At 39.3% G+C, this 27,514-nt stretch overlaps 1 protein-coding gene across 19 annotated transcripts in view; it reads left to right on the top strand.

The window, feature by feature from the left end:
- Positions 1 to 26,002, top strand: part of SMYD3 (SET and MYND domain containing 3) — a 375,697-nt gene extending 349,695 nt beyond the window's left edge. For 18 of the 19 annotated variants that reach the window (XM_053937662.1, XM_053937680.1, XM_053937667.1 and 15 more), the window contains 2 exons: positions 20,106 to 20,214; positions 25,832 to 26,002. In XM_053937662.1, coding sequence (XP_053793637.1) covers positions 20,106 to 20,214; positions 25,832 to 25,933 — 211 coding nt within the window. In that variant the 3' untranslated portion in view covers positions 25,934 to 26,002. Of the gene's footprint in view, positions 1 to 14,550; positions 14,785 to 20,105; positions 20,215 to 25,831 lie in introns of those variants that run through there. The other variant, XM_053937663.1, reaches the window with a different exon arrangement.
- Positions 26,003 to 27,514: the final 1,512 nt, after the last annotated feature.

Genomic DNA, 27,514 nt, shown 5'->3' on the forward strand with positions numbered 1-27,514 from the left:
CAGACACAGACATGTTTTGAATCTCTCCCAAACTCTTTTTGTACTCCTCACTTCTTCTTTAAGTCTGAACTATTTATCTTCATTTCTTTGCCTCCTCTCTCTGTCCCTTGGTGAAGAATGAGTTAAGGAGTGTGTGGGTGAGTGAATGGGGGGGGTGTGTTTCTGTAATTTCTTCTCCTTTATCCCCCATTTCCTTAGCAACTTCAAATATGTGTCATCACTGATGGCCTCTCCTTTTACCACAGGAGATAGAAAACCTGTCCTCCTTCCAGTAGCTCCTGTGGGAAAAGGATGAAGACCCTAGAATTTAACTTTTCCTTTGTCCAGTGAAAAGGTTACCCCTGACACACAAAGTCCCCCCTCCATAAACTGTCTTTCCTCCAACCAAGGTGTCAGAGGATCTTTTTCATCTTCCAAGCATGGAGAGGGGAACTGTGTCTCATGCTCAGGCAGTGTAGGCAAGAGAAAAATAATCAGCTCACTAGAGCTTGGCTGCTCTATTCCAAATGGACAGATGAGCACCTTGGCACCTGGTTAGAGGGAAATAAAACTGCGAGGGCATCCTCCAAATGTCATTAATTTCTATGGGGTTTGAAAGTGGTTGTCAGAAGTCAGGGGTGGCCCAAGCATTCTCTACACAAAGCATCTGCAGACTGTCATGAACTAGAAGAGCTGTTTCAAGAAGATATATTTTTTCTGAGAGCAGTTTTACCTTTGTTACCCATCACAGCATTACCTTCCCTAGGTTTATCTGCTGTCTTGAAAAAAAACAATTAAAAAAACAATTAAAGAAAAAAGCTGAGTGTAGGAAGGGATTTACGTACTATGGCTCCTTAGTCTGTCAAGTCAATTTTTTACCTGCACTTAAATTCCTGTGGATTCTATAAAAAATTCTCTTTTACTTACATTTAAAAGGATCAGCAGCTCCCATGGAACTAGTCTCTGGCTACCTTTTACTTTACTGGGCAAACTCACCACGTGGATGGTGCAACAAATGCTGCCCCAGTACTGCTGTTGACTTGCTGCAATTGTGTGGTCGATGGAGGGTTAAATGCATTCCCTTGCAGTACGTGCTTTCTTATGAGTTTTCAGAGGTTTTTTATAGAGCTATTTTCTTTTCACCCCTTTCATCTGTTTGTTGTGGATGCCCACATGACCTCCTGAAAATACAAACACACTCTTTTATTTGCAGAGCCTATTATCAGCCTTGTCTTTAGCCTCATGATAAAGGTCAAGTAGATTAGTTAGGGAGGCTCTTGCCTTTCTAAATCCACATTGGTTATCTCCTTTTAGATAATTACTATCCATGTATTTCTCTAATGTGCCCCAGGGTATAGTTTCCATTCCTTGAATACTGCAAGGTTAAATTCATCTACTTTTGACACATTTTGCTGGGTTTCAACTCTGCTAACTGGTTTAATACCAGCGCTTTTATGATTAGTCATCCTGGACAGTGGAAATAGAGCAAATGCTCCAGAAGAATATTATTTTCCAATCCAAATTCTGTAAAAAACTCTCATTTCCTAAGAAACACCAGCAAATGATTCTGACTTTTCATGTAACAGTTTTTCAGCTATCCATGCTCTAGCCTCTTCCTTCAATGCTGTATTGCCTATGCAAATTCATGCTGTCCATGGAAAACCTGTGGGAGTAAAGGACCACAGCAGTAAGAAAGCAGTGACTAATATTAACCTCTGAAATTTCTAGTCATATTTTAAGATGCCACAGAAACATCAAGGCTTTCCAGGTGCTTGTTTTAGAAAATATTCTTCTGATATTAAAAAACTTACATTTCACAGTTGTCAGAAAAAAATCATAATAGATTTCTTTTATTTTGTAGTCTTTCATCATGATAATAGTTTCAAGACAAGCTAGAAGGCTTTAAACATATATATGCAAGATGTCACTCAGAATTACTTATTTCCAGTGAATATTCCTTATCTATGCATTATCGATTTGGATAACCATATTTTAATAGATGCTTTATCCATAGTTAGCATGTGCTATTTTCCTGGGTTTCCTACTGCTCTTCATCAAAACAGGATGTTTAAAGTGCTGCATAGTATAATGTAGAATAAGGAATATGGAGAAAAAAATTTCAAGATCATTTCCTCTGAAAGGATCCTTTCAAGATCTGTAGTCTGACATGTGTTAATCAAAATATCTGGTTCTGTCTCATTTAGACTTTCAGTATAATATTAATGCCTGATGTGACAGCCAAGTAAGAGCATTTTGATATTTCAGTTTTGACAGCAGAGGCCAAAGCTTTAGAGGCCAAATCTTTTATTGTGAGATGTATCTTTCCAGCAAAGCAGCTGTAAGGATTTATCACAATGAGCAGCATGGGTCCTTCTGATCATTTGTATTGCTATTTAATTAATTATTTTAAAATAGAAATAATATTAATAATAGTTATTATTATTATTATTATTATTATTATATCCACATTGCTATGCCTGATGCACATTTGCCAAAGATATAATGTCCTCATTCCCAGAGGCATATTTACATTTGTAATGTTCATTTGTAGCTAATCCATGTGTCCTGTCATCAAATGTGTTATCATGGTAAGGAGCACAGAGCTTTGCACATATATTTTTGTTCCATCCTCTTTCTAGGAGCATTGGTAGACAAAAAAATTTCTCTCTATCACACACTTCATATTCTTGCTATTTTCTCAGTGCTATGTACTAAATATAACAGTATATTCAATTAAAAAATTCAGCCACACTTATGATATTTAGGAAGCCCTCCTGTGCTGGAGGTCAGCATGAACAAATACCATTGAGACCCAAATGAAGACATTTGGTCTGGTTTGCCATTTCCCCATAACACTAAACAGAAATTCTTTTTGAATGTAAGTTGGTTTTCAGTTATGAGAAGATTTAAGAATTACAGAGACTTTGCCATAATAATGTGAAATTTTCTGCTGTTCAGATGACACTGTATGTATGTGGGGTGTGATATAAAACCCAGCCTAGACTGCACTGTAGACAGCTTAATATTTTTATTAGCTCTATACCCATTTAATGAAATTCTTCAAAATGCTGAAATGTTTTTATTCATAAGGGTTTTTCTTATATATGCAATATGCTTTGCTATTCCTGAATGATTACAACATCTCTGGAGAAGGAAATGAGGTAAATATTGCAAAATAAAAAATATTTTTCAGATGCTAGAGCGCTGATCTTATAAAACAAAGATGCAACCTTGAGTCAGACAGCCAAGAGCTTTTTAGCACTTTAATGTAGCAGAACTCTACCAAAGGGGCAAATTTTTGCATTACTTTGCCATTGATATGAATGCCGCAGCTGCGTTTGTGTATCCATATTCATTATTTCTTGTGCTCCTCCTGGGTTATGATTGATCCAAAAGAATCTGAATCTTCATTTTGAGGGTTTTTCTATATATATATATATATATTTTTTTTTTTTTTTTTACTTTGGTGGAAATAGACAGGAAGAATACTCAAGGTATCCATTATTGCTTTCCACAATTTGCTGGAAATGGCAGAAGGTATTAAAAAATGAAGGCAAGCATATCTCATGGTATTCAACTGATTGATAATTAAAGTACCATTACATTTTTCATGTTAGATTGTGTTTGTTTTCCAAAGAAATTAGAAACTGTGGCCCTTTGAGAATTGTGCTTTTAGTCTCTAGATACTTATTGCTATATCATATAGTAAATGTGATCATTGATGAAGTTTGCACATCCAGCATATTTATTTGAGGAGGTTTATAGTGTAGGTGGCTTTTCTCTTTGGAAGGATGTTGCTTCTGTAGAAATGCACCATGCTGAAGCTTTCCATGTTTATCAAAGATAAGTAAATGAAAAGCAAAATCAATCATTCTGTATCCTCATTTCAATTTGAAGAATCAAAGTGTGACACAATTTATGCCACAGTTAAGAGTCTGAGCCAGCATGACAGAAAACAGAGCTCATAAAGTGATCTTGAATTATTAATGCTGAGGAATATTCAGCAGAGGGAGTTGGATATTCTGAATTTCCTTCTCAAGGAGTCCTTGACTGTGCAGTGCATATACTGGGAAACTGGGAAGATAAAGCTTCCTGTCCTGGCATCTAAAGTTAGATACCTGTGAGCTGTCAGCATGAATACACTGTTAGGATAAATCCTACACTTGCTGTCATGTAAGAGATTTCTGAAGTCATGTTCAACTATAGCTATTGATCTGATTATTTGTTAACTATTTAGAATAAACTGCAGGAAGCTCTGGAAAGGATTTGGACACATGATTTAAGGGTGGGAAAAGGTAAAAATTCTGCTTTCTTCAGGTAATGCAGAATATGTTGTTTCTCAAGAGTTTTAAATGAGGCAATGGTGATATTTTGGCAATTTGGCATGAAGTGAAAAATCAGGAGATCCAGAGATAAATGTCCAGAAATTAAACTGGAAAAAATAAAAAGTTTTCTCAATTCTGGTATTGTTGATAGATCAAGATAGGATCTTAAAGGATAAATTCCAACAGAATGCAAGGCCTGAATTCCATATGCTTTCAGAGCAAATTTCACACAGGAAGTATCTGACTTTTCTCCAGGAATTATGAACACAATTATTCCAGTAGTTTTTCCTCTATGTAATAATTTAGCATGGATCTAAGTATTTAAATGCTTGTCAAAATGTTTCATGTCTCAAATAAAAATTCTAAAATTCTGGAGGTAAGTAAAGATTCCAGATTTCAGGATTCTGCCTTCTTTAGAAATGATCACTAATGCAGAAATGTAAAGGAATGGAGGAACATGTCATTACTAAGAATCCATGAATCTTAAATAATTGCTCATCAGGGATTAACACCAAGTCCACATATAATGAAATTTAATCATGCATCTTAAGTCTTATATTCATGTGAGGGAAACAAGTAATTGAAGGCTTGTGGATCTTGTGAGCTTAGTGCAGTATTTCTTGTTCCCTGCCTTTCCTGACATAGAAATGAATTTTATGGACTACAACTAAAAGCTCTTCCTTTAGAAGATCAAGACAGAGAAACAATCTTTTTCTTCAGAGAGTACCATCCATCTTCCTCTTAAGGGCAGCTTAAATGAGAAAATTTAGTACTGTGGCCACTGTTTCTTGTACTTGCTTTGTGCTTGTAACCACTTTGTTTTGCTGTGATAAAGGGAAGAGACATACTGTTGAGGTAACATCTGCAAATTTAGATTTTGATTTGCTAACAACCTCCTTAATGTTCAGATTTCAGCTATCTTGACAGGTATATTCATTGGGGATGAAATTCACATGCAGACAGCCCCAGGCTTATGCACCATATAAATCCTCTCTAAGCCTTTAAAATGTGCTTTAAGTGGGCCTAATTGATGTACAGGACCTGTACTGGCCCTTTTACACATGGGAGAATTGCTTCCAGTTTTTAGGCTTGAAATAATTAACTATTATACTTTCTTTTTATTCTTTTTGATCAGATTTCATTCGCCTAGTAAACTGCTTTCATGCTGCCTTCTGTTTAAAAACAAGCAGAGTGGAATATTTGAGATCACTATATATATATATATATATATTAGATGTAAACACAAATTAAATGTATATTGGAAAGGTCAGTGCTCAATAAAAATTCAAATCAGTTATTTGAATCTGATAAGGCACTATGTGACCTGTGCAGTGTGCACATGGGGATTCTGCAGAAAATCCACTAAACACGATTATGGGAAAGTACACATTTTGTAAAGGACAGAATTCGTCACATCCCTTAACGATTCTTGAGGCATAGGTGGAGATTAGAATTACTATAGCAACTGATTAGATGTTTGCTGGTGGGTTAGTATTTGCTAGTACATTAAGCACAATATGCTATTTCTAACTAATGCTCCATAATTTATAGTTATTGTACCATCAGTTTTGGATCAAAATGTAGCACAACCAGTTTATTAACCTAATAATGCAAAATATAGTCTTGTGTCTAGTTTGACTCTTGCCCTATTTTGTCTAGTATCTTATAGAATTTTATTTTTTTCCATTCCAGATTAGCCAGTTTCCTAGCTATGCCCTGTTTGTTTGGAACAAGTCATATAAAGACCATCCAATTTTGTTCTGAAGAGAGGACAATTACATGATATTCATCATAGGATTTTATCTTTACATATGTTTTGGGCCAATGTTCACAAGAGTGAAGTGCTTTTGTATTTAGGCATACCATTTTTGTTTGGCCAAAGCTTCTGTTTCAAGGGTAAATAACCCAAATAGATTTTAGAGTGCTCTAATTAATCTTTTCAAATACATGTGTTTTTCTCAATTTACTGCAGTCTGGCCCAGTTTGCTTTGGAAATGAATCAACCTAAATATGAAATAACTCTGTGTTAGTTTTCAGTGACAGAATCTACAACATGGCTGAAGCGATTATTAAGTGATTAATTTTAAATTCATACTGTTAATGAATTCAAATTAACCTTGAAAGTCTATAGACAAGCTGTCTCTGGTATTATGCAGAAGAATTATGCCTACCAAGAATTGCAGTTATTTCCAAACTCCTCCTGAAAATCAGTCAGCTTGCCCCCATATTGTAAGTGCTGAAAATTTGAAGTTGTAATTTGAGAAATGTTTCATATTGCAGTTACAATTTTTAATCAAGTGTGATAGTCTCATGTACACTGGCAAGTATAAATCTGAGCTTTGGCCAAGCACTCTTTCTTCAAAGCATGTATAAATTGTCTTTAACCTATTTAAGATGCATCTCTGTCTGTAAGGTAGAGAGGAACAGGAGAGTGTATGTTCCAGAGGTATGTGCTCTGGCATGGAGACAAAACAAGGCATTCCTGTACTCTCTAATGCAGTAATCTCTTGATTTATGGCTTCTCTGTTGAGGGGAAGATAGCCTTGTTCAGTTATTGTTTTCTGATGTAAGTACTTCTCCACATGAAATTGGCTTGAACTGTTATGTCTTGGGTGTTGTATAATATTGTATGACATACTGTATGAAATGACTTGATCTGCATTCTATCATGTAGGAATCAAAAAAAAAAGTGGCATGAGTGTATTTAATCTGTCTGGGCTCATCTTTTAGGCAATCTGCATATCTGCATGCACTCATTTTAAATCTACCTATGTCATGATGGAAATACTTTTACTACACAGTAGTATTCATGCTGTCAGTGTACATCCATGCACAGCAAAATTTCCCTCTTGGCTCATCTCTATTCATAAACACAAAGAAGTTAATACTCTGCAGTTTTATAGAAACTACTGAATTGTGCCTCAAACCAGCATTGGCAAAAGGTACATATTTTGCAAAACTCATTTGCCTTATTAGCATTATTTGTACTTTATAGTAACTTATAAAAACTTGTAAGAACTTTTTATATGAACGTACAACTTTCATCAGCTGTCCCTCATAAGGAACCATGTAAATAACTAAATATCAAGGACCCAGATAAAGTATATAATTTTTTTTCCCAAAAAATTCTTCTGAAAGCCAGTAAGAAATTAGTAGAGCCCTTTTAAAAACATGCCTTTCATGAAAAAGGGGAGGAAGTGGACCAAGAACATTACTTGATGTACCAGCATGAGCAGAGAAAGAAAGAAATACAGATCAGAGGGGCAGCATGAAATCCTTGTTATTACAAAAGCTTGCAGTACTGTAATGTGCATTTGCAGGGTAATTCCAGGAAAGATCTCCATTTTTCTGGGAGAGAAGCTGTCACCTAGCAGAGGCCTTTTTCTGCACTCTATTAAGATACATCCGGTCCAGCATGAAATACGAACTGGAAGTGATACAAAAATCCTCAGAACGGATGCCATGAAAGCCAAGAGATATCTAAGCCATATTTCAGACAAATCACAAATTGACAATCAAATTGTGGTACTTTGCAAAATCAGAAGAAGCCATGACATTTTATTTTTGCTTGGGGCAACTAAATGCCATTTTAGAATTTGATGACTGCCTCATTCTATGGATTCACATTTAATAGCAAAGACTCAGTATGTGTTTTTTCCTGTGCCTCACAAAAGGGTATTGACAGATTTGTTCTCATGCCTGGCTCCTGTATGAATTTAGAAAGATGCCCTTTAGGCTGCAGAGATTAATGGACATATCATAGATCAATGGGTGGTTTCCTGAGGCTTTATGCACAGTCTTAACCGTTGCATGTCTTAACATGTAATTTGCAGTGCATAAAGGGAGTTTATTTTGAAACAGCTGTTAGTGGTCTAGCAGCTCCTTCAAAGATGGATATCTTGCATATTGTGCATCCAAATGAGCAGTCAGCCTACACAGGGCTTAGCATTTTGGTTATAGGTAGGTAGAGAGGACCCTGGAGTGAAAAAATATTAAAATTATGAATAAAAATATAATAAGAGTTGGTTAGAGGGGAAAAAGGCAGCTTGTTAGGATAGAGAATAATGAAAAAGGAAAATATAAGGGTAAGGATAGAGAAGCTATGAAAAAAAAAGATGCAAAAGCTAGAAGAGGAAAACAGAGAAGAAAAATATCTGGGAAGAGGGAGAAAAGGGAATTTCTTCTTGCTGTTTGAAATAACGAGTTGTGAGACAGACTGGAGTTCTGCCTCAAACACAGCTGGTATATGTAATGGGAAACCAAAAGTAAATATTATGCCAGAGAGCTTTAGCCAACAAAGGGGTATAACCTGGGACATGGGATGAAATAGGGGTCCAAGACCCACAGATGGATTACCCTGACAGCTCTGCTGCACTTGCACAGCAGCTTGCTGGAGCTCTCCCCCATGTGTTGGCTAGTATTTGAACTAGAACTGTGAACCTGGTCTCATTGCACAGAGGTCCACTACTGGGAACTGTGAGCCAAGTGTTACAGTCTTTCTTTAGCTCAACAGGAACCAAATAACATTTGATAGAAAAAAATAGTACTTGGCAGAGTCCACATATGTTTTTTTTTTGCTCATTTCCTCTCCTCCATCCCCACTCATCCATAAATCAATATGGTAATTGCCTCCATACAGTCAGCTGAGAGAGAATGTGGTTGCTCACTGTTTTGTAATTTTAGACTGTTACAAGCCATTTACTCATGTGCTTTAGGCATGATAGTGCAGTTGTAGCTCCTCTTTTCTGCCTATACTGCCCTCATTGACTGGGTTGCAGGGAAAACATTTACCAGATTGTTTCAGGGGATTCTTGTCCAAAGCGTGCTCCACCATGGGATACCTACCCGTGGCCTTTAGGGAAAGGAGGTTGGACACAAAATGTCTGTTTCTCTACTGGTGACTGGGCAGGCATCATTGTAAGGGCTGGACTTATCAAGTCTCTGTCAAGTAACTCCAAAGGATTGCCTGTGCAGCTTCTAGAGCAGGGTTTTTGGTTGATTGGGGTTTTTTGTGTTTGTTCGTTTGCTTGGGGTTTGTTTTGGTTTTGTCCTGGTGGGCTCAAGGCCATAGGCTTCAGTGACATGTTCAGCCACTGCAGTTGTGGGCTGGCCCAGAGAGGTGGCCGCCCTTCCATGGCTCTGCTTACAAAGGGCTGGAGTTCTCACAACTGAGGAAAACATCCTTGCGACAGATCCATTATGTATTTTTATGTAGTTGGCACCAAGTAGAAGAAAAACCAGCTCATTCTTTAGGAACTGGGTTCCTGTGTATTGTGCCCTTTGTTTTCAATCTGGGAACGCTTTGTTTCTGTTTTTATACAAGAGATGTGTTCAGTAGGTCCCTGAATGTGTTGCACTTCAGCTTAAATGAATTGTTCATCCCTTATCTTGCCTATAGAAATATACCTTCATCATATCAAGACATGGACTTCTAATGACCTAATCTAGAAATTCAATCCAAAACCTCATAGTGAGGAAATTTGATGGAAAGTGCCTATTGGAGAGTATCTTTCATGCTCTCATACGTCTCTAAACAAGCTCTGAGTGGCTGGGCCACATAACTATAGCTAGGTACAATTTTGAAAATCCTTACCATCTTTTGGAACAATAACATATAATTACGAAATGGTGGCTTGAGATCTTCCCTTTAAAAATTTTTACCTCATGCCTGTACTGCCAAGGTACAAACATACCCATTACTCAAGATGTACCACAAACCTGTCTTTCCTTGAAAAATGCTTGTTCAGTGAACATGCTACTTTCAATTACAGAGTTCGAGCATGCCTTGGTCATTTGAAGTATTTCACACTGTTTTCCATGCTACGAAGAGGCACTGTGGTGTGTTACCCGAAAAAATCTCTCCTTTATATTCAGCTGGCATTTCAGGCAGCACTTTGGAACCTGGGAGAGATTATTGCTCGTGATTGCTGTTCATAGCTGGTCTCCTTTTTTTTTTCTGTAAAGAATGCTATTTCCCCCTTCCCATTTCTTACAGATTGTTTTATTTCCTAGGAAGCTCTGGAGCAATTTACATGCCTTTTGGGTCATGCAAGAAATTTTGTAGCCAGCTGAGCAACTGGATGGAAGTTACGTGTTTTCCAGCTCGGACAGATGGTCTTGTTTAGCTGTCACATTTTAACTCTATATCCTACCAAGGATTTGTCATTCTTTTCAGAGCTATTGCTAATATTTTGAACTCCTACAGAATCTTCCTATAGAATTCTCAAAGCTCTTCACAAACATGATACTATTTAGCCCTCATATTAGTCTACTGAATAAAGAGATCAGTATTGTCATTTTACAGATGGAAAAGCTGAAACATGAGGAGGAGTAGGGCTAGTTGTCTAAGTGAGATATCTGACATCAGGTAATAGACTTCTTGTTCACACACGCTGGTAACAAGTTATGCATGAGAATGTCACTAAATTTTGCAAATGCTAATTCAGTTGCTATTGTTGTTATTTTTTGGAAGAGTTATATCCAACACTATAGACAAAATGAAATGGCAACTGGTAAAGCACAGGCCTGACAAATTTTGACAACATGGTACGAGAAAGGAAAAAAAAAAAACCACCAGAGAGGTGAGTCTGTAAGGCACATGTGGTCAAAAATGAACATGAACAAAAATGAACACTTTTGTATTACAACAGACTTCTGAGGTGATCTGAGGTACTGGTGAGTACAGAGAAGATGTTTTGCACTGAAGATGTCAGTGCTACCGGCTCTGTCCTTCCTTCTGCTGCTTGTGGACACCCATACACACTCATCTGACTTCTCCAAGCTTTGCTGACACCAGCAGTATTTAGATGTGTGTGGTTCAGATACTGGGGGACTTGTGTCATAGCAGAGGGAATCAATCAGAGGAAGGTCATATGTGACTTGAATAGAGATCCATCAGTGCTTTACGTTTTCCTGTCACTCTCTCTGGATGAAGAAGGGAGACCATGCAAACCTGTAGGTCTTTGATTAAAACCAAAGTCTAAACTTGCATTTCTTGTACCTGCAATCTTGTATTCTCAGCTGCATGAGATAGGGAAAGTGAGTAATTTTTCATACCATCAACAGCTGGTCAGAGGTTCATTGCTGGAGGAGAAGGTGATGCCAAGATCTTTTTCACAAATTACAGTGTCTCTAGTGTACATTTCCCTTCAGTTTCTTGCTTCTCTTCCCATGCATGTTCTCTTTAATTAGCTTTCCTTTTGTTCCTTTGCTGCATTTCTTACTCTTCTTGTGTTTTCTGGCATTCTCCCAATGCAATCTGTATGGCTTTTAAAATAATTTTATAAATCCTTTGAACTAAACTGTTGATCTTAATCTCTTACTCTCCTGGTTATGCAAGGGCGGAGACAGTGTTTTCCTATCTGCAGTGACAGTCCACACTGCCATCTTTATCTGTAGAGGTGATGAATTTAGGACAGAAAAACCCTAACAGCTACAAGATGTTTTGAAGCTCGGCCAGGACAAAGAGACAATATATATAAAATCTTTTCCTAGTTCCATTCCAGATTGGGCACCCTTTCTTTCCTTAACATCTCATAATATCAGAAGAGGAAAGAACATTGAAGTGGACAGTTCAAACTGAGAGAGTTAGCATTTTAAGTGGATGAGTTAGATCAAAAACCAAGATGAAAATTGCAGTTTATCCCATTTTTTCATTTTATTGAAGTTATCATTCAAATCTTGGCAGAGACAACATCTGGAACAATATTCATTTTAATGTGACATAAATTATCATCATAAGGAATATGGCAGAATGATCAGCAGCCAGAGAGAAATAATTTCTGAGATGGATAGCTAACATTTCTTGAGAATTCAGTCAATTAAGAAGTATGATTGCTTATTTGATCAAATCAGTTAAATTTCCGAAACAAATAGTAATGGAACAGTATGAGATGCAGATGTGATGACAAATATTTTGAGGCATTATTTCACAGATCTAAATCCTGAATAGTTTCCAGAGGCAGTTGTTCCACTGAAATAACAGGACATTTCTTGAGTGACAACAGAATAGACAAAAGAAACAGAAAAATAAGTTATCAGTCTGGCACAAAAGTTTCTTAACTATGGTTACTGTCTACATTTTGTTTACAAAATACAGCAAGCCTGTTAAGCCTCTAAAAGTATGTTTACTTTCATTTGGATTGTTAGAGCCAGACAGGTAGGCAAGACAGCACAAACACAAGACCCAGACTCTGTATGAACCAAAAACCATCCTAGAGCTAAAATGAATCTAGGTTTAACTTTCCCAGAGATTTTATCTTGTAACATTGGACAAGCTATTTCATTTGCCCGGGCCTCCATATCTTATCTGTGCAGAACAAAGACTGTCATGCCATGCACTTTGCTGCTTAGTAGGACAAGGCTCATACATGAGTTGTGGGCATTGGTGAAAATCTCTATACTTGAGGGATAACCAAGAGTTTTGCCAATACAAACAATCCAAAGAGAGAGAGAGAGAGAGCACATTTAAATTAAGCTGCAAAAATATACAGCCAGCATATATTTATAAAAGTATGGAGTCTTCAAAATGAATTCTGATGAGAGATATTAGGTCTGCACATCTGTACTGATATCACCCCAGCTGGTTCAGAAAATTATGACCATTTTCTGGTGTTATTTGGTTACACCAGAAGAAGTGTCTTAGGGATAATTAGTAGTTTTGCATAGTAATCACAGAAAGCAATTTCTCCTTCTTAGTTTGTAAGAGACCTCCCAGCAAAAAAATCTTCTAATAATGTTTTCCCATTGCTGGCAAAGCATTTTTATAATGCTTGAAGGATGTGCACTAGTGGTTTCCTCCAGGAAAACCTCCCTGCTAGTGCCGAGGATCTGATCCCAAAATCCAAATGAGAGGGGTCAAATCCAGGAAAAAATATTAAAGTCTGATGCCAGAATTAAACTGTTCACTGATGCTTTGATCGTCTACATGAGACACTGTGATGGGGAGATAAAATGGACAATAAACATTCCAGGGCAGCTGGAGTATATCAGGTCTGCCACAGGTAAAGGATTTAGTCTTCTACTCAAAAAACTGCATGGCTGCAGAAGGTATAATGGGAGTTGTGAAGTACTGAACCGATTTAAACTTACCTGGTCATCCATGATAGACAGGAAATTGTTAAGAAAAAAAAGAGAGGGGAAAAGAGAAAGAAAAAAACAGAAAGAACAGCAGGTTAGCATTATTATTATTCTAATATAAAAATGTAATATTAACATGAAAGCCAGGCCAGTATTTTTTGAAGGCTTTCCCAGGGACCCCTAAATATTTTACACAGGTTAATACAGATATATTGGCCTTAAAAATTTCAAAGTTCCAACCAGACTGTTTTGAATACTCAGCATTCAAAACAGTCACCTAGTCCACTATCAATGACACATTCCCACTTTCTCCAAGAATAACCCAGCAGCCTTTGTTCCAGGCAAAACTCTTGCACAGGGCTCATGCTCATTAAAATATAAAAAATTGACCAAATTATGTATAAAGCTGCTTAAGATTACTTTCTATAAATAGAGCATTTCTTCTTAAGCACTACTTTAGCTTCAAATTGTTGGGCCTGGAGCAGGAATTGGTAAGTGAAATTCCATGCAGATCAGACTGATCAACAACTTTGACTTGAAGATATATAAACTCCTAAATGAGTATAGTTAATTTACCTGTCTTGTGTTTCTGATGCATGTGATTTCTTTGACTATTTCATACTTTTTAGCAGAAATAAAAATTTGTCCCTAAATTTTTCCTAAAAATATTTTAGTTCTTGTGTGTAGAACCCATTCATCATCCCAGCCAAAGAATAGAAATACTATGTGAATTAGTTGACCAGTTTCACATCACCGACTGAAGAAAAAAACAAGTAACTGGACAACATAAAACCAATTCCTAGGCTTCAGTTCAATGAACAGCTTTAATGAATGTACTCAAATAATGGGGAGTTCAGAAATCAAGAACAAGTCAGAGAAAGAAGAGAAGGTTGAACTTACTGGGTGCTGTATTTGTGGTGTACATTCTGTTGTGAAGCTGATACTCTCCTCTTTATATTTTTCTTACCACCATTGCTGAAGCCCTGGAGCCTCTTTATCCCTTCTGTGTTGTTGGGGCTTCTGAAACTGCTTTATGTCTTCTATGCTGTCATATTTACTTGCACTGAAAGGTACTGAAATTATGTTTGCAATTATGTATAGACTCACCTTTTACATGTCATCCTAGTAAAGAAACTTGTAACATTTCCATTTCAAACCTTTATTTCAGGTTTTATAAATCCTCCTGCTTCTAATTACATCAGGCTGAAGACAGCAGTATAAATGTCAGCCCCACAGACTGGTTTGCAAGGAATGGTGGACATCTATTTTAAAATATGAGTCATCAGAAAAGGCAGTGATTTTGCTTCATCTCTTTTTTTTAATACTAGACTTTAATTCACAAGGAAACACAAAAGCTCTGACTGCTTACCTTGTAATTGGAGATCCGTTGAGTGGAATTAATGTAACTACATTATTAAGAAATAGAAGGAATTGGCTAAATTTTGTCAAGGGTTGTGGTTTTTAGACTGCCCTTTACGTGAAACACAAGAGATTGCTTCAAGAAATTCAGAGCTAATACACAGAATGAAGAAAAAATACTTTTTTAAATAAAGTATATGAATAGTGACTGCTCTGACGGTTAATCAAGGCAAACCTTGAGGCTGAATTATCAAGAGGAACAGTGAATTTCCTTAGAAACAGCTAATGTTTTACATAGTATAGGCCATTTCTTTGCTGAGTGAAAATTGGTATTTTGTGAATGAAATGCAGGAACTGTGTTTGCTTGGAACAGTGAAGCACTGGTGCAAGCTACCTGAAGACTGGGAAATAGCTTTCATTTGTGGTTGTGAATAGTTAGCTAGGTGGTGCCTTCTTTGCCTCACTGGTCACTTATGAGGTGTCCCAGGCACATCCCAGGATAAGGGTTGAGCCAGGGATTAGCTGAGAGCGTGTGACCCCTACAATTCCATCAGACAGGATGGCTAACTCCAGAACAGGCACTGAGAGAGCTGGCCAGTGTGCTCACTGTCTTTGCAAGGTTGAGATGATCAGGGAGCCAGCATGCAGGTTAGGGTGTTATGGCCCAGGTGAGCAGAGAGCTAGACAGGTACAATCCTGCCTGGGGGTGCACTGGGAGGACATGGTTGTTGGGCTGTCCCGTTTGATGCCAGTAACAGCAGGGGTACCACAGGGTCAGTCCTGGGACTCATCCTGTTTAACACCATTTTCAAGGACCTGGAGGTGGCAACAGAAGGCACTTCTGTGGGGTTTGCAGATGACACCATTCTGGGGGGAGCAGCTGACAGGCAGGAGGGCAGGCTGGAGGAACAGGCAAGCATGGATGCTGTTGGGCATATATGGGAACGAAGATGTGCTGCCTCATAAAAGCAGAGGATGTGTTACAAAATGTACATTTCTTCCTCAGCCTCCTCCAGCTGTCTTGTTTACAGTGCAGCTTTACTTGTTAGTCGTATTTTGTTTAATCTCTCTTTGCAAGTGATCTACTGGGCATTGACCAATGCCAAGGGCATTGGAAGCATCACTCCACAGAACTATGCTTACTTCAGCTTTCAGTATGTTAGTTTCCCCTCTTGTCCCTCAGGCCCTCATAAATCTCATAAAATCCTTTTCAGATTGAAATCCTACTCTTCCCAAGCTGTAACATGTTTTACAGCATGTATTTCTCTATAGTTATCTTGGTCTCTTGTTGACAGTCTTTAGGTATCAGTTCCTTGGCTGGTAAATATCTTCCTTATTCTTAAATCAATCCACTTGCTTTTGTTCAGAGTAATGCATGGGGATAATAAATTGGCCCACAAGTGACTGACTTTGCTTAGTTCTTTCTGTCACTCCAGTGTTTCATAATACTGAATCCTGGGAATGTCTTGAAGAAGCCAACAGCATCTTCCCCACTTGCACATCTCCCAGAAGAGCTGCAAGCTGCCTGGATTTCTCTAGTAAACTCACTCAATGGATGTTCTTCCATAAGCAGAAGTTTATGGAAGAGTTCCAGCAGTTTAATAGATTTATTCCAGAATATGAAAATAAATGGTGGTTTCAAATGTCAGTTTTAAGACTTGCAAAATGGAACTATGTACATGCATAAGAATGAGAGCATAAATCAGCTCAGTAAAACAGCTTTGTAAATATTTATGAGCACAGGGCTCCTCATTTCACACATTTTACTCCTTCTCTGTCCTCATCTTAAGTTTTCACTTGCTTTAGTTTATGGTTGGTAGCTTGGGCCGAGTACCTGACATTGCTAAATTGCTGCCTGTTTTCCCTGGTACTGCATATACCACAATCCTAGACCTTTAGTGACTGCAGGTGAATGCATGATCTATAGAAGGAAACACGTTCGCATGGAGGGGCGTATTCTGAATTCTGATGGACCCACATTGTGTTGTGTGAAGTTTAGCAGGCACCACATTGATGAGCTAAAGCACAGCCTGGAGTTTCCTGCTTGAGCTGCCACCCCTTATTTGGCTGCAGGCGAGGCAGGACCCTCTGTGTTGGTATCAGAATGGGGCTGGTTATTCAGAAGGGTGAGGAAAGGAAGATTAAAAAGATGGTTGAAAGGATGAAAGATAAAGGTGTGGAATGAAAGATAAAGGTGTGGAAAGAGATGTGAAGCGACTGTGAAAGAACAGTGGCAAAAGAATCAGAGCTGTCAGGATACAGCAGAAACAATCTAATGAGGTCTACAGAGATGGGTTATCATCTCATGCAAAAATCTTTGTCTCCCTGGCACCTTCTCCTGTGGCCATGATCCTTCCCCAGGAATCCTGGCCTTTTGGTGGTACACAGAAGAAGAAATTACTTTTTCACCCCTTCCTTTGCAGGAGTCACAGAGGAGAGCAGAAGGATCCAATCATATAGACATTTTCTTTTCAATTTTTATGAAAATGTGCATGTGCTCATTATTTCCATTTGTGTCCATGTTAGTGCTGGAATTTTTATTACTCTTCATTAATTTACACCAAAATCTTTGCATTTTCTCCCTATTTCACTAGTATCAGATAGCACTGTGTTGATATAATAACCAGAAACAAATTCTAAAAATAAACCTACTGATAATTTCCTAGTGTTTGACCAGACCCTTGAAGTTCCTGAGTGGTCAGTGGACTGAGATAAGTGCTATCATTTTTCTTCTCTCTTGTCTGCTGGCTTTTCAGCCTTTTTGAACTGCAACCCACGAGGGGGCTGAGCAGGAGGTGCTTGTGGCAATTCAGGATGGATTATTCTCATTGAGGAATTGGCTTCTGCTGTTTCATGAGAGGCTTTGGCAGATCAAAAGCTGTTGCTGCTGAGATCCTGCCAGGCATGCTTTCCATGTATTTCTGTATGTCTTCACTGAAACTGTGTGGGATCAGTGGAATAGGGGAATTTGGGTATGAAAACATTTTTCATTATGTTTACACATCCTAATTAGAGATTTATAAGGACAGCCAGATATGCTGCCATTTAAACAATTACTTGTATTTAATTGTGTTTGCATTTTTATTAGTGAAATATAACAGAGAAAGATAACTTATTAATTTACATGCAGACTTATCAGAAGATTTCTGTACATTGTACAAATTCACATCATTTAATGTCTTAGCGTGCATTTAATCATATTCATGCAAATTTAAATGTCTTCCTGACTGCAGTGGTATCATTAATTAACAGTTACCCTGAACTCTGATGATCATAGGTTTGGCATAAACACAAAAAAAAAAAAAAAACCACATTTTCTTCAAAAAGTAGATTTTGGAAAGCTTATTGGCAATTCTTCCTGAAATTGTGACTCATTTTGTATTTTTAGACACAGCTCAAGCACAACTGCTGGTGTACTTGAGGAAAAAAAAATGCTCTTTGATCAAGTAGGATGTTTGTCTCTGGTGAGCTGTGCTTAAGGCTTTTGTTCTTTCATTTGCATAGTCTGTAGTCACTGGCATTCCCCAGGAATCAATACTGGGTCCATTCTTATCCAACTTGTTTATCAGTGGCATAGGAGGCCCCTTCAGCCAGTCTGCTGATGACACCAAACTGGGGGAGTGGCCAACACACCTGAAGGCTCTGCTGCCATTCAGTGGGACCTTGACTGAGAGCTGAGAATTGGGCAGAGAGCAGCATAATGGGGTACAGCAATGGCAAGTGCAGGGTCCTGCACCTGGGGAGGAATAACCCCAAGTGCCAGCACAGACTGGGGACTGACCTACTGGAGAGCAGCTCTGTGGAGAAGGACCTGGCAGTCCTGGTGGATGACAAGTTGTCCATGAGCCAGCAGTGCCTTTATGGCCAGGAGGGCCAATGGTGTCCTGGGGAGCATCGGGAAGAGTGGCCAGCAGGTTGAGGGAGATGATCCTGCCCTTCTACTCAGCCCTGGTGAGGCCACCTCTGGAATACTGTGTCCAGTTCTGGGCTCCTCAGCACAAGAAAGACGAGGAGCTACTGGAGAGGGCCCAACAGAGGCCACAAAGACAATGTGGGGTCTGGAGCATCTCCTGTGAGGAGAGACTGCAGGAGCTGGGCCTGTTCAATCTGGAGAAGACTGCAAGGCAATCTCATTAATGCATTTAAACCTCTCAAAGGAGAGTGCCAAGAGGATGGTGCCAGACTCTTTTGAGCGGTGCCCAGTGACAGGACAATGACCGCTGGCCGCAAACTAAAACACGAGGAAGAACTTCTTTCCACTGAAGTTGGGAGAGCACTGGAACAGGCCACCCAGGGAAGTCATGGATTCTCCATCTGGAGACAATCAAAACCTACCTGGATGAGTTCCTTTGTTACCTGTTCTAGATGACCCTGCCTTGATGGGAGGGTTGGACCGGGTGATCTCCAGAGGTCTCTTCCAACCCTAACTATTCTGTGATCCTGGGATAGTTAGTAAAAAAATATATAAGGTCTTTTGTAAGTAACTTAATTTCCAAGTGTGTCCCTTCACCTCATGTTTCCTGATGACCAGTTCATCAGTTACATCCATGGCTTTCTGCAGCCCCCAAGTTGCTTTTTTAAGATATCATGATCTGTACATCCAGAACATGGGGCTGTGGTGCAATCCACATATGGTGAGCCAAGGGTCAGTCAAATTTAAAAATGTGGAGCAGCCACCATGAACACTTCAGAAGCATCTTAAGAGCAATTAATGATGATACCACTCTCCATCTACGCCCTAGAAAAAAGAGAGCATTATTCTGTTGGGTTTTTTTTTACGGAACCTCTTTGAAATTAATTAAGAACTGGAATGTATCCCCATACTAGCAGATACCTCATGTAGATGAATAAGCCAAGTCTGAGATGTATCCTTGAATGTGCAGAACCAGTTCTTTTTATGCAACAGGGAGCATATAAACCCTCAGAAGTAGTGGTCATGATGTTACATACCTGCTTTCACTGCAGTCCCACTCCTTCATCTTGGACAATCCAGGACTGGGTTCCCTGATGAAGCTTCCTCTTAAAATTATGCCTCTCCAGAGACCTGAGATTGTCAAGGACCTCTGTTTGCAACACTAAGCACAGTAAATGCTATTGTATTATCCAACAGTAGCAAATTAAATAATCCCACTCCCGTCACTTTCTAACAGGATAATGTTAAAGGCATTCCTCTGGGATGGAGAGTAATAATTTGATAATTCCCCTCAGTATTTCATGCTTCTCAGTATTGCAGCTAATTTTCTCTGAGTACCTTATTAACATTCACAATGACTTTGCAGTCCCACCCTAATAGCTCTCCGCAGAGGCAGTGACTGTGAAGGTGAGAGCTGACAGTGACATGTTTTCCTCCCTTTTTCTATACAGACTGTATTATCCTGGCTTCCATCCACTGAGGGCTGTCCAGCTGATGCGAGTGGGCAAACTGCAGTACAGTCAAGGCATGGTTCCTCAGGCACTGGAAACCTTGAAACAGGTCAGTATCGTAAAATATTTTTTCTCTACCCCTCTCCCTTGCTTCCCCCAAAACTGCTGTGTGGTTCCTTCCTCATGCCTTTGGATGCTCCTCACCACTTCTTCCACCAGTGGTGTTTCCCCAGGCTGCAGCTGGTTGTGGTGATGGGTCACTGTTGCTCAGCAAAGCACTTCAGGCACTGACATTATCCAGCATCAGTCACAGCTAATTACAGTTTGATAGCTCAGAGGTGCCTGGATGAAAAATTACTATTAGTTCTGAAGAGATAAATTATCTCAGTGCTTCATATGTTCCTTATTCCCATAGCAAAGTGATTCTGAGAGCACTGAAAGTACAGGAACAGGAGGAGAGCTGCAGTTTCTACCCTCCTTATTCCCTACTGGTTTCTGTGATTTCAGGCTGGAAAACTTTGTCTTTAACGTGTGTATTTTATTGTGAGCCAAACTGAAATCAACAAGCATGTCCCTTGATCCCTTGTATTTCTTATCATTCATCATCTTTGATCTGGTTTTGCTGAGCTTTGTTAGTTACATTTCAGCTTTAAGCCATCCCTCTTGTACCTAAGCTGACTTTTATATTCATTTCCTTGTACCTCAGGCTCTTATTTGTCCTGCTGTTATATTGCTGTTAGTATCATCTTAAGTATATTAAATAATCCTCTTCCATGTGCAACATGTCCTCAGGATGTAGAATCTTGCCTCCCATCTCAAGCCCTCAATCACTGCTGGGGTGCTTTGCTCCCCCTGGAAGATGTGCTGCCTTTGGTTTCCTTCCAAAAGGTCTTACTCTCTTATGTTATTGATTGTCCTGTGACCAGCTTGCCCTGAAGACACTACATGCTCCATGTGGTTCCCTGTCCTGGCTCTCGGCTCACCTTCAGTTCCTGACAAAGCTCCTCGTTGCCTTTGCTGGGTGCTGCCAAAAGCCACCTGGCCCAGCCACTTGTCTGTGTCTGCCGGGCAGGAGCAGGCCCAGTTCTGGCACCAGTGTTGGAAGGAAGTGAAGAATTTGGCTCTACATTCCCTTCGATTAACGTCCATGCTATATGAAGTGCTTTGTGGCTACTGCTTGGGGTAGAAGGGGATGGGTGTCTCCACTGGAGGTGAGGGAGGGGTGCTTTTCCACTCCTGCCCAGGTCCCCTGTAAAGATAATATCAGTTATGACTCTCTAGATATTAGTATTTTGTCCTTACCTTTTCTTCAACCCCCATATCTCTGTGGTTCTAACATCTGATTAATGATGCAAGGTGAATAATTTTAATATATTGAAGTAATAAATTAGTATTTAATATGATGCCATTCCTGCTAAGTCTTGGTATAACTTAAATCTTCACTTGATATATTTTACTTATATTATAACCAATTCTGATCATTATAAAGCAGACAGAAGAGTAATCAATTCTATTTTTATGTATTATTCAGAAGTATGTCATCTATCTGTCATGTGCCAGGTCTCTGCTCCTTCCCCCAAAATATTGATAATTTCCAAACATTCAGACTTTCCCTTTTAGCAATGGAATGAGACTCCACTCAGAGGAGCTTCTGTTTTCATTGACACGGCAACAATTATATCAACAGGCATTGTTCTATTTGCATTTCCAATGTGATACTTCATTAGATTAAACTGGAGCAAATTCCCCTAGAGACAAATGAATGCTGCTGGCCAGTGAAGGTGGACATTGCAATGGGGATTTATATGTTTTTGGTGAACAAGCTGCCCATTGCAAGCCAGATTGCTAGTCTCTGATCCTTTGGAAACTGAGCAATGCCTAACACAGAAACCTTTTCTAGGCTGTGATGTCCTCTTTCTATGCAAAGGGACATTAAGATGCTGCTTGCCCTTCTGTGTCACACTTCAGTGATCCTCTAACGGAGGCTCCAAGCCATTGATGCTCCACAAGGACACAGTGAGTGCTTTACAACTGAGGTGTAGAATCCTGTCATGGCTTTGCCTATTCGCTATTCAGCCTTCCCTTTTTCACCCAAGTGTGGGAGAAGGAGAGACTGAACTCCCACTCCCTGGGAGCACGGCTGAGAGGAGGAAAAACTTCCTGTCATCCTGTTTCTCCATGTAACTTCTTCAGATGAGCTCTGCAACTGATTCACTTCCTTGCTTTCTACACCAGAACAAATTAGAGGAAGATATAATTCCCAGTTTGTTGTGACTAAAGGATGTGATTCCTAATATTAGTCAGATAATGTCCTAGAGTTATATGAGAACACAATTTGCCCCTTTGTGATTAGATGTGTCAACAGAGCATGCCACATGCTCAGAGCAGAAACTCGATTACCTTCTCTGCTTCATTACTCTTTTTAATACACTCTGACACTGAATAGCAGCACCCTGTTGGAACCCTTGTCAGACTAATTTCACTGTGGCATTAGGAACAAGGATATGGAAGGTGCAGAGGAATTGGGATCTGAGTGGAATTCACCTCACATATAAATCCTGTTTAATCAGGCACAGCCTCAGAGCTGCTGGGGATTGACAGCCTCTGCAGCAGATACAGAGTCTGTTAAGACCTGTAGATCTCTTTTGACTCTGCAGCCCAGCCCTCACTGCTGCTCTCTGTGCCACAAAAAAATATTAATCACTATCCTAGCCCTATGGGTTTAGCTCTCTGCTTTGCACCCCCAAAGAAGGCTTAAATAATGTGGAGGGCATTATGTTGCCCATTAGAAAGAAATCACCCCTAAACTTACATTAGGCCCTGCAGAATCTTATTTGCTAGATTTTGAAATGGAAGTTTTACAGAGAGGGAATACTCCCCTGGAATGAAAACTGAAGGTAGCCCTTGGTTTATTTTACAAGCAACATACTATTTTTAAATTTATATACATATATATGAAAGATGTATTAGAGGACAGATTGAGTTATAGATCTGGAAAGCTTTTGTCAGCAAAAAACAGAAACTGGAGCCCAACCTGGAAAGCAATTTGAAGAGCCTGACATGGCCTAGTCATGGGAGTACTTTCGTCCCCCATGAACTGATGGGTACGGCTCTCTTGTCTCATGAACATCTACAACATCTACTGTACAACTTCCCTTCTTATAGAAATCCCTGTTGTGGAGGCAAAAAGCACAGGAATTCGGGTAAAATCCTTCCCAGGTCTCACGGCAACACTGAAGAAATCCCTTCTCTAGGTGTTTGCTTCAAACACTGAAGTGTTTACCAGCTGTCATTGATAGTATTCCTATGCCTGCTTTGACAACCTGTACTCTTCAATCAAGAGAGATGGAAAAGCACAGATATTGCCTCTGAAATACTAGCTTACACTTCCTGCCATTCTGGCCCATGGCTGCAGCTGTGCCATCTTGCATCTGCCCACAGTTCCCCACAGCCATGGCCATGGGCATCCTGTTCCATCCCCGTGCAAATCAGGCACAAACACCTGCGCTGCTCCTCGTTTACATTCATGGAGCAGCAGCCCTAGCTCTGCTCTAATGGGGTTTATATTCTTCAGGGAGACAGGGTGTAGCTGATGACACTGTGGCCTGTGTTGTTGTTTTTCATCATTAGATTTTCTCTTTTAGCTGACAGGGAGACCACACAGACCACACGAATCTGCTCAGCTCTGCTGGTGAGCTGTCGGACTGAGAGCAGGGGAGTGGGCAGAGAGCCCATGTCCTGCTTCTGTCCAGTAAAACATTTCCTTACACTGTAGCTGAAATTATCCCCAGTTTTGCACTGACCTTTGCCAAAACAGCTACATAGCCTAATACCAGTTGAATTTAGGGATTACTCCAGTCATTGCTGTTCTAACTTTGATGCAGCTGGTTCTGACTTGTACAGCAGTGTGTGAGATGGTACATTGCATAAGAATGATTTCCTCCAAGGAAACAAAAGGATAAAGACTGAGTGCTTTTGTCTGCCATACTTACAAAAGAAAAGAAGTGGAAAGAAAATGCTGAAGGTGGGAGAAAGGCAGCAATGGTAGCATAACTCAATATTAGGTTTGGTATTAAGGATTATTGGTTTTTAATGGAGGTACATCTATACAGACTTCTCTGGCTGTGCATCTCAGGGTGTTAGGTCTAAGTGCATCACTATGAGCCTAACCTCTATCCTGTAGTGGGGCTGAAGATCCAGGTCAGCTGCCCCAGGACTGTCACTCAGATGTATCCAGATGCACAGCTCTTAGTATACATCATTCACAATAAATCCATCAGCTTTCTGGGACAGTGCATGCAAGCACTGTGCACCAATGTGTCAGGATCCAGGACCAATTCACTCAGCCACTTTGCTTTACGGTGAACCTGTCCCCTTCTAGTTAGTCTGGGTGCAGCTGCATGTTACAAAAATTAAATATTTCTGATTTTGTTTCACATTTCTTTGCCATTTCTAAAAGCAATGAAAGTTTTTCCATCATTCTTTTTAACTGTGTAAATTTTATCATTTAGTAGTAGAGCACTGTGGTAGCTTAAAACATATTTGACTCTTTTTAGAGCTTCTTGCTTACTATGACTTGTTTTGACTGATATTTCAACTTGTTCCTTCAATCCTGTGCTGCCTCTCTCTTTTAAGAATTAGCAAATTTGACGCAAAAATAAACTGTGCTGGAATTTCCATATGCCTGCCAGTCTTCATAATTTGGAAGTAGGCTTTCATTCATTCCACAAAAATATATATTTACTTTTGTCTATCCAATTTAAATGAGGCCTCTTCCTCCACATTTCTTCCCTAAGAAGAAATGCTGCAATTCAAAGCCAATTTAGCTGAATTTTGTCAGCTACTGGACAAGGAACTCTTTGAAACATAGGCTGCATTTAGTTTTTTGCAATTCTTCAGTTTAGGATGATGAAAAATCTCTGATCTTTTCTCCTGCCAGTACACTACTAGCTCCCTTGTTCTGAATCAGTGCTGAATCAGCTTCCATCTAGGACTTCCTTGCAGGAGGAATTTAATAGAAGGAAGAAGCAGAAATGCCATATGAAAAGTGATGATCTAAACAGGAGCTGGGCAAAGAGCATTGCAGACAAATATGTGGCAGGAAATCAGCAACACTGCAGGCAATATCAGCAAGCATAAATTAGCCCAGCAGTGGAAGATGACAAACATACAGAGAAAATAGTCCCTGGCAAAAGCAGCAAAGACCCATTCCCCTGCATGCCTTTTGACAGTGGAATTATTAATGTACACATTTGTTTGATGCTATGTATAGTTGCTCCTGTTAGAGTTAAGGTACTTTATTCTATGGGTTAAGCATTAATCCATTTCTATTTTTACAGTACTTTCAGGCTCCTAACATCATGAACACCACAGTCATCTTTTAAATAATGTATCAAAACCTTGGGTGTTGTAGTTGAGCAATCTTGAAACGGCCTTCATGTCTCAGTGCAAAATTATGTCTCTCTGCTATTCCATACACCCAGTTGTTCAACTTATTTGTGGGTTTTAAAACCTAGGAATAATGAGTCAATGCCTCCTTCTTTGTCAGGGACAAATCACCATGCATTTTAGGATGCTTCACTCCTATTTCAGCCATGCCATGCATTCAAGCCCCCAGGTGCCAGCCACTTGAGGACCAGTTCTTACATCCCACCCTGCTCCAGGGTCCAGCCCCTTTGCATGGTCTACGCAATGACTAACATGTCCATTTCTGTTCTTTCCTAAAGGCCTATAATATTATGAAGGTGACCCATGGGACAGATCACAGCCTGATGAAAGTCTTGATGGAGATAAAGGAAGAGTGTGAGGCCATGATGAGAATACAGTGAAGATTATCTCTAGTATGGAAAACAAAGTATTCAAGGACAAAGATGTTTTTTATTGAATTGTGAAGCTTCTCAATGGTTTTAGTGTCTTTTCTTTAGTTCCTATTTGCTTTACAAAAAGGTTTAATATCAGTTTTGCTGTATGGTCTGAATTGAGTTGGTGTTTGGCAGAATTCATGTAATTTTCAGAGGATTTTTTTTTTGTCATCAATCATCAGTCTTATTGACAATAACTAACAATACCTAATTATTTGATTGCCAGTATTAGGAAACGCATACAGAGTCTTCATCAGTTACAAAGTGATATAATTCCATTGATATCAGCAGTCAATTTTTTATATCAGTTTATGCCAGCAATTAGGAACCTCTTGTCAGACACATTATAAATTAAGAGAATATACTTTTTCCCTTTGCCTTGCCCTTTGGTATGGTTTCCAAAAGCCTGATCCAGTGCTCTTTGACGCCAAATAAGCTTCCCAATGTTTTATGAGATTTTCTTTTCTCCCAATAGATCTGCAGGGCTTTGTCTGTCTTCTCTTCCATTTCATACCTTATAATATTGAATACTAAAATGGATTAAATAAAAAATTTTATAACAGGTGGAAATTGCTTACTCTGCTTTTTCCCCATTTTGCCATCTTCAAGAGTTTCTCACTTCATAATAGTTTTAAAAGCAGATATTTTGACCTGTGAGCTCAGTGCTATGGCTTCTAGAACTTTCTGAGTATATGGGGTTTGAATGTCACATCCCCATGTGCCATTCAGAAGCCCAGAGATCTACAGATGAACATTGTCATCCCTGGGGAAGACAAGCATGTCTTGGAAAGCACAGGCACACTATTTCCCTATGCTCATCAGCAAGAGACTTGTTCTTGCCAGAGCTGTTTACTGCCATTTTTAACACAGAAACAAATATTAACAGAACGCAATATTTACGAGGGACATTGAAACTTAAATAATTTAAGGCCTTTGAAAGTATTGCTTCAGGTGTGTCATTCCTCTAACAATTTATTGCTGCTACTCCAGCCATGACTCCTACTTCATTAATCCATCGTTGTTGTAAAGTCAGGCTTTTTTCACACCAGTAACCTGACACCATTAATTATTACAAGATGAGAACACATTTAAAAAGAAAATTAACACTCTGGGGGTAATTTACAACAATGGCACACGAATGCCAGGGCTGAGGAAGATATCTCCTTTCAAGATGTTTGAATTTGTTCCAGCGTTTGGAGTGTTCACTTGCCCGGCAGTAATGTGCAAGCAATAACCTCTGAAATGCAGTGCATTTCTGGATTACATAGCATGGCTTGCTGCCAGGGGCCAGGTCATATCAGCCACCCAAGAAGTGCAGTAATCTTCACAGAAATTCACTGCTTGGTTGGGTCTTCCTGCTATTATAAAAAGGAAATTGTCTGGGGGAAAAGGTCAGACCTTTGCATTTATTGGGAGTTCTGACAAAGTACTGATGGACAACAAGTCTTCAAAACATATTTTCTGATTTTAAATGGACAGATGCGTATTATAATTTACATGATTTTTGTGTAAAGGTCATGCTTATCTTATCTCATGTTTACATATCTG

The sequence above is a fragment of the Vidua chalybeata genome, chromosome 3 (genome assembly GCF_026979565.1).
Source record: "Vidua chalybeata isolate OUT-0048 chromosome 3, bVidCha1 merged haplotype, whole genome shotgun sequence".
Classification (NCBI taxonomy): domain Eukaryota; kingdom Metazoa; phylum Chordata; class Aves; order Passeriformes; family Viduidae; genus Vidua; species Vidua chalybeata.